General features: G+C 37.5%; 1 protein-coding gene across 1 annotated transcript; it reads right to left on the bottom strand.

Moving 5' to 3' along the window:
* Positions 1-89: 89 nt before the first annotated feature.
* LOC141619832 (translation factor GUF1 homolog, chloroplastic-like) lies at positions 90-20,485 on the bottom strand. Its single transcript, XM_074436855.1, has 22 exons — positions 20,133-20,485; positions 16,166-16,342; positions 15,810-15,896; positions 15,472-15,528; positions 7,685-7,750; positions 7,403-7,465; positions 7,177-7,221; positions 6,975-7,075; positions 6,057-6,153; positions 5,261-5,332; positions 4,850-5,004; positions 4,706-4,763; positions 4,293-4,373; positions 4,120-4,203; positions 3,609-3,680; positions 3,375-3,509; positions 3,206-3,279; positions 2,465-2,552; positions 2,083-2,160; positions 1,314-1,389; positions 1,052-1,092; positions 90-558 (listed from the first exon to the last, which is right to left on the bottom strand). The coding sequence occupies exons 1-22, from the start codon at positions 20,355-20,357 to the stop codon at positions 463-465; spliced, it is 2,028 nt and encodes a 675-aa protein (XP_074292956.1). The 5' UTR covers positions 20,358-20,485; the 3' UTR covers positions 90-462.
* Between the last annotated feature and the right edge of the window lie 371 nt (positions 20,486-20,856).

Genomic DNA, 20,856 nt, shown 5'->3' with positions numbered 1-20,856 from the left:
CCCCCTCTCGTCAATTACATGAATGTAGTACATTATTCACTAGATATCCGCGAAAAAAAAAAGTGAACTTTTATAATACAAAAAGGATAGAACAAATAATTTCGAGGCTTTTGAGCACTTTAAAAATTGTCGATATTACATTGTGGGATCAATATTGTACAAAGACGTGATATTTATCACGCCTTTTGTCTCAAAAGCTACTACCTATGGCCTCGTAAAGGGATTTGATATAAACAACCGTAACTTTGTATTGGAAAGACGTACAGCCGCCATTTCAGTAAACCAATCACTTAACCCCTCAGAACAAAAGGAGAGACGACAACTCGATGAGGTGGTACTAGCCTAATCAATGCTGTCCTTGGGAAGGGAATTTTGTGTGTAGGAAGAACGAATTTTCAATACGACCTAATTGTGATATTGGTTCAAGAACTGCTGTCCTGTACATGGTTTACAGACCTGAGATTATATGACTTCCTTTTCAAGCTTTAAAACGGCCATGAATGCTTCTTGAGGTACATCCACTTTGCCAATGGACTTCATCCTCTTCTTTCCTTCGGCCTGACAAAAGAAACAAGGGTAAATACTGTGAAGTGCAGACGTTGCATTGTTGAAACGTAAACTAGCTGTTTTAGGCTTGCATTGCGGAAATAAATGTTCAATCCCACTGGCTAATATGGGATAGTATCCTAGAACGAAAACTGCCACAGATGACACTTTTCCCAATAAAAACATAAAATTTAGCAATAGTTCCTACTCCGTATGAAGTAAACTATTGCTAGCCACAGATGAAACGTAAACTCTCACTCTGTCTCATTTATTTATTTACGTTTGTTCTAAATTCCTCTCACAAGAAAAAAAATACACGGAAAGAAATGGGCGAGACACAGGAAGTCTGAGCCCTTGGGCTAAATATTCAGTTCTTCCGTTACTATTAGGGTCGAGGTACTAGTTAAACATGAATAAATTAGGCATTAAGGAGTATATCATTAGCCAACTGCCCTTAATTATTTATTTAGCTAAAATAGAAATGAATCTATGTGAGATGCAGCACCTGTTTCCTCAGCAGTTTCTTTTTCCTTGTTATGTCACCCCCTGCATAAAGAACCGATAAATAATGAGGTAAAAAAATCAAAAATACACCACATAAAACAATAAATAATTCTGTCGATTGCTTAATGTTATGTCTTATGTCCAAAGCTTCAATCTTTCCGAATCCTCAACATGTTCGAAAACATCATGAACCAAAAACTAATCTCGAGTACTTAAAAACGAGGAAAACCCTAACTCTCAAGCATACTACAAGTTCGACTCACCATAGCATTTGGCTAAAACGTCTTTCCTGATTGCAGAAATAGCTTCACTGGCGATAACTTTGGAGCCAATGCATGCCTGTCAATGAATCCCATGTTCAGAATATTGTATGACTTAAAGGACAACAGAGTAATTGTTTTGGCTACAAATCGCAATGGAAGATAACACGTAAACAGCCATTTCGTTGCTGCCAAACAAAAATTAAATCCAAATTTCCAACGTCCTTGAAGATGAAATTATGCAAATTTTAATTCAAATGGGAAAAAAACACCTATATGTCATTTATTTTCGGCTGGGAAAAAGTATATACTATTCCCTTTTATATACCACTCTTTCAATTTTACCCCCTTTAACAAAAATTAAAAATTACTACCACACAAAATGCCCTTTTCCGGGGAAAAAAGATGTTCTCCCAAATGGAAGTAATAATTACCTCCCTTTCTCCACTCTCCATTTACTACCACTTTCTTCCTCTTTCCTTTTGTTTTGAGCTCTATTACACCGATAAAAAATAACCCTATCCCAAGCAAGTCCGAAGGAGCTAGGAGCTCACAAAAGATCACGACGGCCTCATGCTAACATGTATAGTTTTATCCTCAATCTCTAACAGATAAGGGCCATTTGTGTGCAAATACCTTTCCAAGGGTAACAGGAGGTAACGATCAAGTATCAAAGTTAACTGGAAATGTAGATGTACCGTGTGCTAGCTTGGTGACCAGTCTTCTGAAAGCCTTACAATCATACGCAGAAAAGATAAGATGCAGAACTTACTTGTATAGGTACTTTAAACATCTGTCGTGGTATAAGCTCCTTCAGTTTTTGAGTCAAAGCCCGTCCCACGCCATATGCCTGATGCAGGATCACACCATTTAAACAAAAAATGTAAAGTAAATCCAGAATTCATAAGCATTACACTGAATGTAGGGAAGCATTTTTCACTTTATTTGTTTGGATGGAGCTTTACTCTCTTTCCGTTTTCACTTTTAATGACGCTATATTTACGCATACTACCCCATTCCATCACTTCCTCAATGAAGTTTCTTATATTAAAACCCTTACAGATGTATGTTGGACATGTTACTTCTGGCTAGTTAGAGAACAGCGTTCTGCAAAACTATTAACCTAGTAAGACCGCATGAACACCCTAGCTTACCTTATCCTTGTGGACAATAGTTGCTAAAGGCTCCACACGATCACCATTTATTTGGATATCAAGCTTAACCAAATCACTTTCCCGATACCTGGCATTCAAATGGAAGACTAATTTCATCATAAAGGCAGTGTCAAACCTAACATCAAACCGGTAAGAGACGAAAGCAAAAATAGGATTTGGCCACTGGAAATTTAAACTAAAGAAGCATGCTAATGGATGGTATTATATCTAGGTTTGAGACATGATCTTGGAATTGGCGACCACGGCCTGGTCTCAGTTGTTGCAGAATAGATGGGGCTTCAATGACCTCAAAATGCAGTAAAAAAGGGCAGCCCGGTGCACGAAGGCGTTCCCGCTAGGCGAGGGTCCGGGGAAGGGTCCCACCACAAGGGTGTAATTGGGGCAAGCCTTCCCTTGCCATTTTGGCAAGAGGACGCTCCAAGGACTTGAACCCGTGACCTCACGGTCACAAAGCAACACCTTAACCAGTGCGCCAACGCTCCCCTTCCGACCTCAAAATGCAGTAACTTGCAAAAATTTTAATAACTCAGACCGCGATGCGATATCACAGGAAAATTAGGATCATTCATTTCCGGATGAAGCTGAAGATTCTTTGCTCTTTGGTTTTTGGTCTTTGAGATATAACGGACTAAAAACAAAAGGCACTTAATACCGCGGATGATGCGTGTAAACAGGACTATCAAAACCAGATATGTACATAAAAGAGAGAGAAAAAGGTACCCGACAACGGCATATTCCATGCTGGCATAGCCCTTACTCCTGGACTTCAGCTGGTCGAAAAAATCACCCACCATCTGCAATAACAGAATATTGAATTTCAAAAAATCGCACCAGTATGTATAAAAACGAACAAATGAACTACAACAAAAACTAAAACTAAGGTAGCTACCTCTGCCAAAGGCATTTCATAGATTAGCGATGCCCTATTTTCAGCAATATATTTCATTTCCTTAAACTCTCCCCTTCTTTCTTGGGCCAGCTCCATCAAAGGACCAATATACTCTTTAGGTGTGAGTAGCTCAATCTGCAGCCAATCAAATAGAAATATTGCTATGGCATATGCAAAACGTAAAAGTAGCTGGAATGGACTTTGAAACAAGAATCAACGATCAGGAAACAGTACCTTCACATATGGCTCTTCAATTGACTTTCTTTTTCCGGGTTCTGGAAGAAGAGACGGATTCGAGCACTCAATCTGAACCAATAAATAAAAGGATGTGTTCCTCAAAAGAAAAAGAAAAAAAGATAATGTTTAAAACTAAAAAACAGCAAATTTGTATCCTTGATATGGATCCTACGGTGACAACATTTTGACCTCTAAATGCGTGCAGTCTTAATGTCTTATCCATATCCAGAGGAGACTATCTTTCATATTAAATGATTCTAACTAAATGATTATCGATGAACACCATACAAAATATCATACACAGTACACCAACCCACCCCAAGAAAGTATCCCCCTCTTTTCTTTCTCTGATTTAAACTATGAGCCTGTTTAAAGAAATAAAAACTGAAACTTAAAATTTCGAATGATCAAACTGAGCAGAATTATAGTACTCACAACCATAAAGAGACTACATAACCAAGTACATCAAAGTTAACAGATAAGTTTATATTTTTAAGAATATAATTACCGTTTCAGTGGCAGTAATCACTCGGTATACAACACTTGGAGCAGTAGTTATCAGAGATAAATTGTATTCCCTTTCCAGTCTTTCCTGCACGATAGTTACAATCAATAAATCCTGCAATTATAGCAGCTTTTAAATAATACTACTATCCCACACCGGCAACAAGAAAAGAATACCTGAATGATTTCCATGTGGAGAAGACCCAAAAAGCCACATCTGAAGCCAAAACCCATTGCAGACGAGGTCTCTGGTTCAAACTACAAAGTAACAAGCCAAATAAATTGGATGATAAATTGGGGCCTTAGGGGGCAAGAAGAATAAACAAATACTTGGAAAATGACTGCAGGAAACACGAAATATTGAAAGTCTGGGAATGCAGGACAGTTGGTTGATTATTATAGAAACTAAAATTATTACATGATTCTACAATTAACTTTTCTCACTCTAAGTATATGATGTCAGCATATTTTAGATTCTTCACAGCAGCAGAGAAGCAAACTATTATGAGTAGCGTAGCCGCTTAAGGTAGGATATAAGATCGGTTTCTTTTGTTAGCAATCAATGAAATAGAAGATATTGTGAAAATTACTTTCAGGGCAGCATCATTCAGCTGCAGCTTTTCGAGTGCATCACGCAAGTCCGGAAACCTGCATCAAAGATAGTGTTCACGAGATTGGGAGGTATATGGTAGTAAATAGAAGTCTGCAATCCACTGTAGAAAAAAGGTTATTACTGATCAGCATCAATGGGAAATAGGCCACAGAAGACCATGGGAGTTGCCTCCTGATATCCAGGTAGAGGGCCCTCCGCCTTCCTCCCAAAGTGAGTGATTGTATCACCAACCCTAGCGTCTGCAACTGATCTTATGGAGGCTGACAGGTATCCGACCTTGAAAATGAAACATAAAAATCATCTATCATGATCGCAAAAGAAAGCGGAGCCAAAACCAGGCAACGGTTTATCTACATGTTACATGTAGAAGGCGAGGTAAACCAAACCAAAAATATTTATCAAGCCTATAATAGAAAGTTGAGCCAAATTATCTTGAAGGCTCTATATACACGCGCAAGACCAGACAGCACACGCGCGCGCACACACACACATACACACACACACTTGTAAGCAAAGTGCAGTTCCATCGTACCTCTCCAGCATACAGCTCATCAACTTGCATTTGAGTAGGAGAAAGAACTCCGATTTCATCAGCAAAGTAATCCTGTGAGTCAAAGTAGTCACTGTCAGTTCCAACAATTCTACCAAGTGTTTATCTACACGATAAGGTCGGTTGGTTTGATTTCTTCTTCAAACATCTCAGCGTTAATGTACAGCTGTGCAGTATCACTTCCTTTACCTAAAGTAAGCGAAGACCTTACATGAAGCATTGTGGTCGACGGTCGTGATATGATAGGTTACACTAAACCACAACAGAAGGCGGACAGAAACAAAATAGGATCAGTAGCTTCGTTAAAATATCCTAAACTAATACACATAGCTGGGGTCACTCAAAATCTCCCGGGTTGTGGAGTTTCACCACACAGAAAGGCATGCCGGCATGGTTCCTACCTAATGAACATGGAATAAAAAATCGCCCCTGATACAGAATCACAAGCAAGTTATAAGGTTTCGGATGCTACCGTGACCACATTTTAAGGCGGTATTGACCACAGTTATAACACAGCGACCAGATCGAGTCACGACAACCAATTTTGCAATGAAGTTGCAAACCAAGATTGAATACCATGCTAACAATGACAAATGTTGAGTCACGGCACATTCTAAGCTCCACAAAACTGTATCTGTTGTTTGCAATTCGATGATGTTTCACTTGGTTTTGCATCCCTTAAAACAAAACCCATTTACATTCTTTACCATAGTACCTTGAAATCTAATCAAATAAATGCAGGTTCATATAGCCTAAAGCAGCATACACTGTTACTCACCTTTTTACTGTTCATGAAATAAATTCGATCTCCCTTCTTCAAAGTCCCATCAATTATTCGAAAGTATGCAATCACGCCTCTATAGGGATCATAGTAACTGCAAAACACTTCAAAGAAAATATTTTTACCAGCCATAAGACGAGTAGGAAGAATCCAAAAAAAAGGTAAAAAACTTGAAAATAGCAATTAGAAGCTAAGAAGGAAAATATGCATTGTGACGTTTAACTCGGTAGGATAAAATTGCACCACTAGGAATACAATACTTAGTCCTTCTTAGTCTAATTTTAGATTGAAAGAATCTTCGTGGCTTTCATTTACACTCTAGCATACATGGGTAGCTTTACAAACTCCTTACAGAACTGCTGTTCTCTGCTAAAGGTGAATAGCTTTACAGACTTTTTTAGGCTCAGTTCTTTTCAGCTAAGAACATGGCAAGCTGATCATAAAACTAATCGAGCTGAACTGAAAAGAAAAGGACTGTTATAGATTTATAGATATATACTTGCACCTTTTAACCCAAAAAAAAAAAATCCACTCCGTATTAGAATCGTATGGAAGTGTGATCTAAAATCTTTCCAGCGAGTAATAAACTGGTGCGACTTGTAAGTTAAAATTGGAGTTTTAAAAAGTAAGAAATATTAAGTTGAGGAGTTGGCCTAACTTAATCAAACTTAATTTAATCAAAGCTTAGCTGAATAGAACCAAGTTGTTGGAGCTCAGCTTTAATGTTTGAAGTGAACTAAAGTTATTTCGCTGCAAATTGCCAATTTCAAATAAAGCGAAGAGGAGTTATCTCAGAGAACATCCAAATGATTATTATACTACTGCCAGTCTTTCAATTTTCATACATACCCATTGCAAGTCACCACAAGATAAAAAGAGTGTGAGAAAAGGTAGAAAGGCCTTACGCAAGATTACCTATCAAATATTAGGGCTCTTAAGGCCTTTGAGGCAGTCTCAGGAGGTGGAGGAATCTTTCGAACAATGGAATCGAGGATTTCAGTTATACCTATGCCCTCCTATACACCAAACATGCCAGAACTAAGATCAGCCATACCCCAGTGAATAATAGAAATTACATGACAAACACATCAAATTCAACAATATACTTGTCACTGACCTTCGCAGAGCAGCGAATAGCATTGCTACAATCCAATCCAACTATCTAGAAGCAACGAACAATGCATACAAAAAGTGAGTGGCAGCCAGAAAATAGTTATCTCATAAAATACTAGATGCAGTTGTAAAGTGTGTAGGAATTATCTGACTAAAAGTAACTGTCGGCGAATTGATTAAATACAGTGCTAGAATAATGATGCAGTTGTGTTGAACAGTGGTGAGTGAACCTCCTCAATCTCCTTAGCAACGCGATCAGCATCTGCACCGGGTAAATCTATCTTGTTCAGAACCTTCGACAAGCGTAGAACAACAACTTACATTCAGTTAATGTATCCACGATGAGAAAATTCAATATATACCAGCAAATAAATACCAAAAAAACAGATTACAAAAAACGACCGAAAAAAATCAGGTTAAGCATGATATCATCATTAAACTAAAAATTTGATGTATAATAAAACCACAAGAAAATACCAACACAAAATAAACAAGAATATATAAATACGCACCGGTATGATTTCTAAGTTGTTCTCTAACGCCAGATAAACATTAGCTAGAGTTTGAGCTTCCACTCCCTGTAAAGATTATAACATACTTAAAGAAATCAACTCAACGGAATAAAATTTGCAACAGGAATCCCGTCAAGGCAAAGAATTTCAGAGTAGCACGGAAAGCCAGTGTAACAAAGCAAAATTCAAGAATGTGAATGACACAGCTGACCATAGACAAAATGGAGTTTTGGCTCTCTAATGGTGGCAGGATCTTACAATCCTACACTCCGATTCTACTGGTACGACCTGTTAGATTTTTCATTAGTTAATTATTTAGTTTATGAAAAATCCTAAAGTTTTGGCCCATTAAACTGACAGTCAAACTATGAAGCAAAAACTGCCCTATTTTTGCTCCCTTACTTCAGTTGACCACCACCCCACTCTCCATGTTTATGCAACTGATTTTTGATGGAAAAATCAGTATATATACATCATAATTTCTGATTGACAAGGTCACTGAATTCACTCTCAAAAAAGGAAATACACCATCTATATAGTGAGTGCGAGAGTTCGGCACCGAAATCAGAAAAGCATACGGGAAAGACAAGTTTACGGGAACGGGTTTTATTAAATCGGATTATTGGGTAAAGCTGTTCAGGAATACCGATAAGCAATGGCTGGAGGTTTAATTCTCGATCTTAATTTATTGCTTCCGCTTTCAGTTTATTGTATGTTTATTTCAGTAATTTAAACATGCATATTAAGTATAAAAAGCTTACAGTTGGTATCAGAGCGAGTAATCGCCTCTGTCTTGCTTGAATATGAAAACCTAAATTTCCGTTCTGACTTCGTGTGTTGCGATCTAGAATTTATTTTGCAATTATTACTGAATCAGTTTTGCCATATGATATTGAATCTGGAAAAATCTTCATTATTTTTCTTGTTGTTGTTACTCGCTTTTGGAACGGCAAGAGGTTAAAGATGACTAAATTTAATTAGTGGAATTGAAAGCCTACATAAAGAACACGTGTTGTACTGCTTGCCTATGAACTTGCTATTTCGTTTTATTCGTTTGATTCCATATACAAGTATATATGACTCTTAAATTTGTTTTGGAATTTTTTGCAAGTTGCATTCTCCACTGAATGTCTGTCTCAATTTCATCTTGCATAATAAATTGAATAAATCGGTAATTGCATGATATTCGCATATGTTACTTGACTCAGCTTTGTTAATGGTCCTGCATAATTTTTGTCTCTTGTGATGATGGTTTCCATTCGTTTCGTGTCTATTGAAGTGGGTCATACTGTCAATCTTCACATACTGCTTGATACCGTATGATTTACTTTGTATGATACTTCCGGTTGTACTAATGTAGTTTTACAGTATTTGTTTTAATGACCTTCTGTGGCTCTATGTACATATTTATTACGGAGTATTTTTTTGAGAACATGTTTACCGTTCCGTTATAGACTTGTATGAGTGTTTGGATTTTGATATGTACATCATTTGTTTGTCAGTAGACTTTATATACATTGAGTTAGTGTATAAAATAAAGTTTTTAAATGTCAAGTGATTTTAAATTTATTAGTTAGGGAGTAGCCACAGCATCTCTAATTGATTAAATTTTATTTGAAATCGCATGTGGAAACTGGACATTTTATTGTAATTAATTATACGTAATGTGATGAGACTTACCCACAGGAATCTTATTATATTTGTGTGATTAATTAGGATGTTATATTGAATTATGTTTCTTAATATACCCACAGGAGTTGAGAAATGAATATAATTTGATAGTTTCATCATAAAGTTTAATTTTTATGCATCTAATTTGAGTAGACTTTAGCCCACAGGCAAGTTTATGTCACTAGATTCATATAAGCATAATTTACATTGGTAAGTTGTGATAAAGTTAAGTCTCAATTTTTGTTACTAAGCATGTATATTTAAAATTTGCGAAGTTTACCTGGAAGTTCCTATGATATCAAAATAGACGTTCTGAATTAACTGGTGATAATTTTAAGGTGTGGAAGGAAAGAGTTCTATTGCATTTAGGATTCACGCGTTTCGATTATGCTATACAATACGAGGAACCGGCTGAGATAAGCAAAACTAGCACACCAGATGAAGTAGACCATCGTGAAAAGTGGGAGAAATCAAACTATATTTGCACGATGTTCATAAAGACAAAACTGTGTGCTAGTATCCGAGGTTCCGTCGAAACGAAGATACTAAAGTTCGAGACCTTCTTAAAGCAATAGATGAACATTCGAAACTTCGATAAGGCTTTGTGAAGCACCTTAATTATGAAATTTACTTCTTTGAAGCTCAATGCCACTAAAGGAGTGCGTGATTTCATCATGCGCATGAGGGATATTGCGGCCCACTTAAGGTATTGGAAGTTACTATGTCCGACTCTTTCCTGGTACATTTCATTTTGTGTTCTCTCCCGGACAATATGCCCCATTTAAGATCTCTTACAACACACATAAGGACAAATGGTCTCTTAATGAATTAATGACCATGTGTGTTCGGGAGGAGGAGATTGTTGTTGGAGGAGGGCGAAAAGGTGAACCTAACCACTAGTACTAATAAAGAATCATCTAGTACTAAGAAGGGTCACCATAAGGATAAGGGAAAGGGTAAGATGTCTGTTGAGCCGACCATTAAGAAGGAGTCTTCATGTTTCTTCTGTAAAAAGAAGGGACATATGAAGAAAGACTGCATAAAGTTCAAGGCTTGGCTTAAAAAGAAAGGTAATTTTCATGCGTTTATTTGTTATGAATCTAATATGGTTAATGTTATTCATAATACTTGGTGGATTGACTGCGGTACTACAATCCATGTTTCGAATACCTTGCGGTGTATGACAAACTGCGGAAACCAGGTGGCAAGTGAAAGCTCTATCTATTCAGAAACCGGATAGGCTCGAACGTGGAGGTCGTAGGGACATGCAGTTTAGTTTTGAGTAGTGGTTTTGTTTTGGTTTTGGAAAAGACATTTTATGTTCTGAATTTTGCTCGGAATTTAATTTCAATTTCAAGGCTTGTACCGTTTGGATTTACCTTTAATTTTTCGAATTGGTTTCGATGTTTGCGAAATTCTAAAGTTATTGGTCATGGTACTTTGTCTGATAATTTATATCGTCTTTATTTACAAAATGATACCACTCAAAACACTATGCATGTTATCTTTGGTTTAAAAGAAGTATTATGAATGAGGAGTCCTCTATGTTATGGCACCGGAGATTGGGACACATCTCCATTGAGAGGGTTAAGAGATTGGTAAAGGAAGGGGTACTTGGTACTTTAGACTTTACCGATTTTGATACTTGTGTTAGTTGCATTAAGGGGAAGCAAACTAACAAATCTAAGAAAGGTGCTAAGAGGAGTTCCGACCTATTAGAAATCATACACACGGATATTTGTTGTCCTGGACATGAACGCTAATGATCCGAAATACTTTATTACCTTTATTGACGATTATTCACGATATATGTACATCTACTTACTTCGTTCCAAAGACGAAGCTTTTGATGCCTTTAAATTGTTTAAGGTCAAGTAGAGAAACAATGTGGTAAGCACATTAAAATTGTGAGATCGGATAGAGGTGGTGAGTACTATGGTAGATATACTGAGGATGGACAAGCACCTTGTCCTTTTGCTAAATTCCTTCAAGAGCATGGGATTGTTGCCCAATACACTATGCCCTATTCTCCTGGATCGAATGGTGTAGCGAAAAGAAGGAATCGGACATTAATTGAAATGGTGCGTAGTATGAGAAGTAATATTAAACTTCCTTCATTTTTGTGGGTTGATGCACTAAAGACAGTTTGCGTATATATTAAATCGGGTTCCTTCCAAGGCCGTCTCAAAGACGCCTTTTGAGTTATTCAAAGGTTGGAAACCGGAGTTTGCAACATATACGCGTTTGGGGATGTCATGCGAGGTGAGAATTTACAACCCACAAGAAAAGAAACTAGACCCAAGGACTATTAGTGGGCATTTCATTGGATATGCCGAAAAGTCCAAAGGCTATAGGTTCTATTGTCCGTCTCATAGTACCAGAATTGTGGAATCTAGAAATGCAAAATTTCTAGAGAATGACTTAATCAGTGGGAGTACTATAGAAGTTGAATCGAAAGGATCAACATGAAGATTCATCCTCTGTTTTAAGTGACAGGTTGGTTATTGATCACGGTCCTGAAGATCGACCGCAAGTTCAACAACCAAATACAGAAATTCCACAAAATGTCGATCAAAATAGGGTGGATCATAATGAGGAAGAAGTTCACCGTGAGGTTGAACAAATTCCATTAAGAAGATCTATTCGAGAAAGGAGATCGGCTATTCCTGACGACTATGAAGTATATCTACAAGAATCGGATTGCAATATTGGAGCTGATAATGATCCTATGTCATTTTCACAAGCCATAAGTTCTACAGATTCAAACTTATGGATGGATGCTATGAAAGATGAGATGAACTCTATGGCGGCTAATCGAGTTTGGGATCTCGTCGAGTTGCCTGATGGTGTAAAAACCATCGGATGTAAGTGGGTCTTTAAGACTAAAAGAGACTCACTTGGCAACATCGAGAGACATAAGGCAAGACTCGTTGCTAAAGGGTTCACACAAAGAGAAGGGATCGACTACAAGGAGACATTTTCTCCTGTATCAAAGAAAGATTCTCTTCGAGTTGTCATGGCATTAGTAGCTCATTTTGATTTCGAGCTACATCAAATGGATGTGAAAACGGCATTTCGATAATGGCAATTTAGAGGAAGAGGTTTACATGAAACAACCTGAAGGATTCTCCTCTAAAGATGGTGAGCATTTGGTTTGTAAGCTAAATAAATCCATATACGGTTTGAAACAAGCCTCCCGTCAATGGTATAAGAAGTTCCATGAAGTTATTTCTTCGTTCGGTTTTGAAGAAAATATCATGGACCAATGCATATACCTTAAGGTCAGTGGGAGTTAGATTTGTTTCCTTGTGTTATACGTGGATGACATTTTGCTAGCAACCAATGATAAGGGGTTACTATATGAGGTGAAACAATTTCTTTCAAATAACTTTGATATGAAAGATATGGACGAGGCATCTTATGTCATTGGCATTAAGATCCGTAGAGATAGATCCCGAGGCATTTTAGGCTTGTCTCAGGAGGCCTATATCAACAAAGTGCTTGAAAGGTTCAGAATGAAAGATTGTTCACCAAGTGTAGCACCTATTGTGAAAGGTGACCGATTCGATTTAGACCGGTGTCCCGAACGATTTAGAAAGGGAACAAATGAAAAATGTTCCATATGCTTGGTTGTTGGTAGCATTATGTATGCTCAAGTCATGTACCAGGCCCGATTGCATATCTTTGTTGGAGTATTAGGCGGATATCGAAGAACCCGGTTACGATCACTGGAAGGCTGAAAGAAAGTGTTGAGATACCTTCGGGTACCAAAGATTACATGCTTATGTATAGACGGATGATAGTCTTGAAGTGGTGGGGTACTCAGGCTCGGACTTTCTTTGGGCTGCATTGATTCACGAAAATCCACATCGGGATATGTGTTTATGCTAGGTGACGGAGTTGTATCTGGAGGAGTACTAAGCGGAGACATTGACACCACTTCTACTATGGAGGCCGAGTTCGTTTCTTGTTTTGAGGCTACCTCACATGGTGTATGGTGAAAGGTTTCATATACGGGCTAAGAGTCGTTGACTCATTAGTCGGCCAATTCGAATGTATTGTGATAATTCAGCTGCGGTATTTATGGCTAAGAATAATAGAAGTGGAAGTCAAAGTAAACACATCGACATTAAGTATTTGGCCATAAAAGAGCGTGTTCAAGAAAAGAAAGTGATCATAGAACACATTAGCACTGAATCGATGATTGCTGATCCCTTGACTAAAGGCATGCCACCTAAAGGTTTCAAGGGTCATACGTGGATGACATTTTGCTAGCAACCAATGATAAGGGGTTACTATATGAGGTGAAACAATTTCTTTCAAATAACTTTGATATGAAAGATATGGGCGAGGCATCTTATGTCATTGGCATTAAGATCCGTAGAGATAGATCCCGAGGCATTTTAGGCTTGTCTCAGGAGGCCTATATCAACAAAGTGCTTGAAAGGTTCAGAATGAAAGATTGTTCACCAAGTGTAGCACCTATTGTGAAAGGTGACCGATTGATTTAGACCGGTGTCCCAGGACGATTTAGAAAGGGAACAAATGAAAAATGTTCCATATGCTTGGTATTGGTAGCATTATGTATGCTCAAGTCCATACCAGGCGACATTGCATATCTTTGTTGGAGTATTAGGCGGATATCGGAAGAACCCGGTTCGATCAGCGGAAGGTCAAAGAAAGTGTTGAGATACCTTCGAGTACCAAAGATTACATGCTTATGTATAGACGGTGATAGTCTTGAAGTGGTGGGGTACTCAGACTCGGACTTTCTTTGTGCGTTGATTCACGAAAATCCACATCGGGATATGTGTTTATGCTTTGGATGACGAGTCGTATCCTGGAGGAGTACTAAGCGGACATTGTGACCACTTCTACTATGGAGGCCGAGTTCGTTTCTTGTTTTGAGGCTACCTCACATGGTGTATGGTGAAAGGTTTCATATACGGGCTAAGAGTCGTTGACTCTATTAGTCGACCAATTCGAATGTATTGTGATAATTCAAATTGCGGTATTTATGGCTAAGAATAATAGAAGTGGAAGTCGAAGTAAACACATCGACATTAAGTATTTGGCCATAAAAGAGCGTGTTCAAGAAAAGAAAGTGATCATAGAACACATTAGCACTGAATCGATGATTGCTGATCCCTTGACTAAAGGCATGCCACCTAAAGGTTTCAAGGGTCATGTAGTAAGTATGGGACTTGGTCCCGTAATGTGATACATTCATTTATATTGTTTTTTAAACCTTTCATTTAGTTGAATATTTCTCATTTCGGAATATGTACGTACATACTTTGGTTATTTATTTTTATTGAGAAATATCATTATGTTTTGACCTAGAGTAAACATATGGTTTATTCATTAAGTTAAGTGTGAGTGGTGAGAGACTAAATGTATCGTAATACATGGAAGATTAATTCTCGCTCTAGAGAATTCGTCGCTATGATTCGTGCATGAAGTTTCTCTTGCGTAAATGGGCCAAGTGGGAGAATGTTAGATTTTTCATTAGTTAATTATTTAGTTTATGAAAAATCCTAAAGTTTTGGCCCATTAAACTGACAGTCAAACTATGAAGCAAAAACTGCCCTATTTTTGCTCCCTTACTTCAGTTGACCACCACCCCACTCTCCATGTTTATGCAACTGATTTTTGATGGAAAAATCAGTATATATACATCATAATTTCTGATTGACAAGGTCACTGAATTCACTCTCAAAAAAGGAAATACACCATCTATATAGTGAGTGCGAGAGTTCGGCACCGAAATCAGAAAAGCATACGGGAAAGACAAGTTTACGGGAACGGGTTTTATTAAATCGGATTATTGGGTAAAGCTGTTCAGGAATACCGATAAGCAATGGCTGGAGGTTTAATTCTCGATCTTAATTTATTGCTTCCGCTTTCAGTTTATTGTATGTTTATTTCAGTAATTTAAACATGCATATTAAGTATAAAAAGCTTACACGACCCCGATTAGATTTAGTAGCATCCTAATTTTAAGTTTTTAACAACATTGAATAAATCAATCTCTAAAACAAGTTGAAAATCAACAAACAATGCCAGACTATATGAGTATATGTTACATGACCACCAGAAAAGATGAGGATATTCACCTGAGAAGCATCTACCACAAGCAGAGCACCCTCACATGCAGCAAGAGAGCGAGAAACCTACAAAAAAAATACATACAATTAAACAAGACAAACTCCCTCATCACACATTCATACCACAGTAATAAGGGTTCAAATCTCAAAGATAAACTAACACTACAACAAAGGTCAAAAAGAAAAAAAAAAAAAAAAAAAAAAAACTCCTGGTATTATCAACATGCACAATCAACCTGCTGATGATCTCAATTATGAATGTCAAAACACGCAGGCCACAAGATACATTCGGGTTAATGTCTAATCAGGTCACTTGCACAGACGTATCAAAAATCGTCTGAAAGTACCTCATAGGAGAAATCCACGTGTCCTGGAGTGTCAATAAGGTTGAGACAATATGCTTCATTTTCATAAACATACCGCATTCTTGCTGCCTGGAAGTGGAAGAAAAAAAGAAAAAGAAACACATCAAAGCTGATTTGTAGAATCACTTGAATGAGAAATGAGTAGCAGGACAAGTAATATCTGTGACATCAGTAGATCAAATACTCACATGTATAGCAAAGAAGTTCCGACCTTACTTTTATACATCCGTGAGAAAACCAAGTCAAGAAGTTTTAAGACATATGAATATGTAATCTCAATTCTCAAGAGAACATCAGCTCAGTAAAACTAAGTATATCGAATAATGGCATTCAAATACCTGTAATTTTATTGTGATTCCTCTTTCCCTCTCCAAATCCATATTATCGAGGAATTGTTCCTTCATCTCACGCTTAAGCACAGTGCCAGTTGTTTCAAGCAATTTGTCGGCTAAAGTTGATTTACCGTGGTCGATATGTGCAATAATGGAAAAATTTCTGATATTTGAAACAGGAACCTGCAAGATCATTCACTTCGGCTTCAGGAAGATGCTCATCATATTTAACTCTCCTCTAAAAAAAGGCTATACGTATAGATTGGTCTAAAGAGTATCTTCTTATTTAGAAACAGCTCAAAATTCTAGCTAATGTAAAATACTATGCATGATGAACACTGATAGAATAGTGAGAGTTCTGGGAAAGGTTTCATAATATTAAGAATTGCATGAATGAAAATAGGATACAAGGTATACATTTATACTAGAGTCTAATCAACCCTAAATGACACAACTAGCCGTAATACAAGTATTAACAATTAGGCAAGGATTTCCTATGAGATAAACTAGGATATACAAAGAGATGTGATTTGCTAATAAAAAGGAAAATACAATAATATAGGAAGATATGATAATATTCTTTACATGCCCCCGCAAGATGGACGATCCGTAGGTTAGACCAATCTTGGAGACGATATCTTTGAAGCGTAGACGAGGGGTATCGGTCGTGTACTTGTGAGTGTGCGGAGACGTGGGCTGTAGCTATTAGGGCAGAGTACGGATCGGGTATTTGATCCAAAGTGCTAGTTCGGATCGGATATCCATATTAGAAATCCTGAATTTAGATATCCAATATCCAAACCAAATGTCTCGGATATCCATTGTTCGGGTATCCAAAATAATCGGATCGGATGCGGATATCCATCGGATATCCATACTTTTGAATTTACTTTAAAATTAAGTTTGAAACACGATTATATTCATAGTTTTACATGAAATTTTCTTTCGTATTCTTATTCCAATGTTCTCGCTATAAAATTTAAGTACCACCTAGATATTTCTCTAATATTTTAAACATGAATTAAGTTGTTGTATCAAATAAAATTTTATTTTCTCGAAATTATATTAGAAAACTATAGTTTCGGATCAGATCGGATATCCAAATGTTTTAATTCTAATATCCATATCCAAACCAAAACCAAAGATTTCGGATCAGATATCCAAACCAAACTTAACTTTCGGATCGGATATCCAAAAATTCGGATCGGATTCGGATCGGATATCGGATCAGTTTGGATAATCGGATTTTTTGCTCAGCCCTAGTAGCTATGGGCGGTGTTGCTCTGAGAAATAGAGGCATTAGCCATGGTGGTCAATTATGGATGTATGAAGGGTGAGGGTACGTATGAAAGGTGAGGGGACAAAGGGCAAAGTGAGCTTGGTCGTTTGAGAATGAGTCTGGTTGGTAATAGGCAGAGGAGTAGTAGGGTACAAATGGTTGAACCACTTGGAGGGCGTCGAAGTGTTGTGGGTCAAATTCGGCTTCGCATTAAGGTGATACCAAGTGGCGCAAGTTATTGGTGGTGCACAAGATGCCGAAGATGGACATGGCACACAGGTAGTGGATTTGATATGGCGCTCGTGAGTTGGTTTCGGCGCAGCATCGAGGTTTAGGTAAGAAGGTGATTTGGAGAGTGATTGAGTATTTTGAAGTGGGATGTTGTCTCAGTTTGGGGATTACAAAAGCGTAATTTTTTTTTTTTTTTTTTTTTTTTGAGATAAGAAATTTGGAGGAAATTCATAGAAAAAACAAAGTGTGATTTACTCCATGGTTGATAAGGTTGGGTTGCCATGAAAGTAAACGTTTTTTTTTTTAAAATTAAGAAAATGCAAGGAGTTTTTGGTTGGAACCAGAATTTGGTGGGATTTTTTTTTTCTTTTTTGAGAAAAAGGGAAAAATAGATATCGAGATTTGAGTGTTTGACCGAGCGAGTTGTGGCCAAATTTTCAGGAATGTCTAAGAGAACGATAAAGTTAAAAAGGTGGTCGTGTGAATGACCAAGTTTGTAAAAGGGTGGTCACGTGGATGACCAAAATTGTAAGGGTGGTCATGGGTGACCAAGTAAGGGGTGGCCGAATATTTGACCGGATTTATAAAGGGGTGGTTGCGTGGGCAACCAAAGTTGCAAAGAGTTGTCGAGATGACGACAAAGTGTGGTGCTGGTTTTGTTATGGCAGTACGATGGTGGCCAAATTTCTTGTGGTGGCTAGAAGGGTGGGGCCTTAGTATTGGATTTGACACTAGAGAGTAACCGAGTTAGGGTTTGCCGTAACGGCAAGATGTATGGGCGACAGGGAGTTTAACACAATCATAATAATAACAATTGTGGTTGGTTGGTACAAAATTTGGTGGGTAAGATGCAATTTTTGTGACGGCTGAGAAGGTATTGGCCGAGTTTTGAAAGTGATTGAGACGGTTGTGACCATATTATGGTGTTTGTTTGATGCAATTCTCGGGTGATGGTAGCGGAAGAGGGTAGATTTTCAGTGGAGCAAAATCGGGTTTTGGGTAGGTGGGTGGTTGCTTGCTCCCGAAAATGGATCTACTCGGAGGGGTTAACCTCTATCAAGAGCACGAGGCTCTGATACCATGATAGAATAGTGAGAGTTCTGGGAAAGGTTTCATAATATTAAGAATTGCATGAATGAAAATAGGATACAAGGTATACATTTATACTAGAGTCTAATCAACCCTAAATGACACAACTAGCCGTAATACAAGTATTAACAATTAGGCAAGGATTTCCTATGAGATAAACTAGGATATACAAAGAGATGTGATTTGCTAATAAAAAGGAAAATACAATAATATAGGAAGATATGATAATATTCTTTACAAACACTACCCATTTCTAAAAGCTAAAAAAAGGTCAATTCATGAAAATATTCCCAACTTCAACTCAAGTACAAGTCTTTTAACAAACGCAGCTACTCTCAATCATAGAAAAATACCCAATTACTAGAAAACAGACATGAAATGTCTGCAACAATCAAATTCCACCAATATCCCAGGTCAAGACTTTGCTTCATATGATTCCCACAACTCAACACCAACACCATCTACATGACATAACAACCCCATTTGTTATTCTTGTAACGATGTAGAGAGAAGAGAGGGGTAACTAACTCGAGGGATTGTAAGAACATGTAGCTCACAAACTCAGGTGGCGAAATGTATCTATAATATGGGCTGCAGGAATCTTTAATCACTTTCAAACTAACTTAATCACTTCGTTGCTTAGGTAGCATAATAGCATCTATCCACAGATTATGCTCGGGCATAGCTACAAGACTATAGTCTACAGCATACGATACAAACCAATGATAACAGTCGTGACATGAAGCTGCAACTTGTACACCATCAATGCTACAATCTTAAACATGTCATGCACCGATACCATTACTTTACCCTCGAAAAACAGAAACATCTATACATAAAGGCCTAATTAAGAGCATCTTCTTATTTACAAACAGCATTACCCATCTCTAAAAGCTACAAAAATGTCATTTCATGAAAATATTCCCAATTTCAATTGAAGCACAGATTTTTGTAAGCAAATTCAGCTACTTAACATAAACACCCAACTCCTAAAAAACATAAAAATTGGTACAACAATCAAATTCCACCAATCCCCCAACAATCGACTACCTCCGTCTCAATCATTTATTTACCTTTGAATAAAATACTCCTCACAATGAATATAAAAGGTAAACAAATGACTGAAACGGAAAGAGTAATAAGTAATTTTACAGCATAAGCAGAAGAACATGCCTGACTATTCTTCAAAATAAACATAAACTAGCATCTACAAATAAAATTACACCAAACAAACAGGTGCCCACATACTAAACATGCAAAACTAATTGATTCCCACTAAATTTTCAGGGGTACATGAGTCGGATGTACGCAGTCTTACCCATATGACCCGTAATGAAAATTACGTCGAAAAACAAAAGAAGAGAACTAAATGACCTTCAAGAGACGATCTTGGCCAGCTTTAGCGGCAAAAGGAAGTGCGGAAACATCAGAAGCTGCTTGAGAAATGAGTTTAAGCTTGCGGGGAAGTTTAAGAGGCGAAAATGGAGAAGTGAAGCCGCCATTGAAGAAGAAGAGAGAAAGTGAATGCTTAGAACTGAGGTTTAATCGATTAAAGGGATGAACTTGGGGTGTATTATGTGTTGTTGGTACGGCAGCCATTGTTGTTTGCTTAGTGTATGAATTAAGTGTTCATGGAATTATGGAGTCGTATGTGTTTGTGCGAATTGTGGATCATGTTTTTTGTTTTGCTTCTCTCTCGCCCTCTCAAATTTCACCAATTTAGTGTGAGATTATTTGTAGGAGTCTCTCAATTCAAGAGTACTCGATCCATCCCGGTAATTGTTGTTCTTTGATTTTGGCACAAATACCAAAGAAATGGGAGATAGTTAATTACTAAATGACAAGTGGAATAGATTGAGTGTGAATAGGGATGGCAATGGGTCGGGTTGGATCGGGTTTTGCAAGATCCAAACCTGATCCACTTACTTATTGGATCACAGATCCATATCCATACCCGATCCATATCCAAAATTTTAAAAACCATACCCGATCCATTATACTTTTTTCAAACCCATACCCGCTCCAAATCCATACCCGATCCACTACATAATCCAAAACCCAATACGAAACTTGATTTGACTACATAAAAATTTAATCT

Source organism: Silene latifolia, chromosome X (genome assembly GCF_048544455.1).
Source record: "Silene latifolia isolate original U9 population chromosome X, ASM4854445v1, whole genome shotgun sequence".
NCBI lineage: Eukaryota > Viridiplantae > Streptophyta > Magnoliopsida > Caryophyllales > Caryophyllaceae > Silene > Silene latifolia.
The sequence above is the reverse complement of the archived record's forward strand: the minus strand, read 5'-3'. Positions and strand labels throughout refer to the sequence as shown.

Excerpts from the sequence above, each read along its gene's own strand:
- LOC141619832 (XM_074436855.1), bottom strand. The coding sequence starts at position 20,357 with ATGGCTGCCGTACCAACAACACATAATACACCCCAAGTTCATCCCTTT. Across the intron at positions 5,333-6,056 it reads ATTTCATGAACAGTAAAAAG|GATTACTTTGCTGATGAAAT; the intron begins GTGAGTAACAGT and ends TTTGACTCACAG. Across the intron at positions 4,764-4,849 it reads TTTCCCATTGATGCTGATCA|GTTTCCGGACTTGCGTGATG; the intron begins GTAATAACCTTT and ends TCTTTGATGCAG.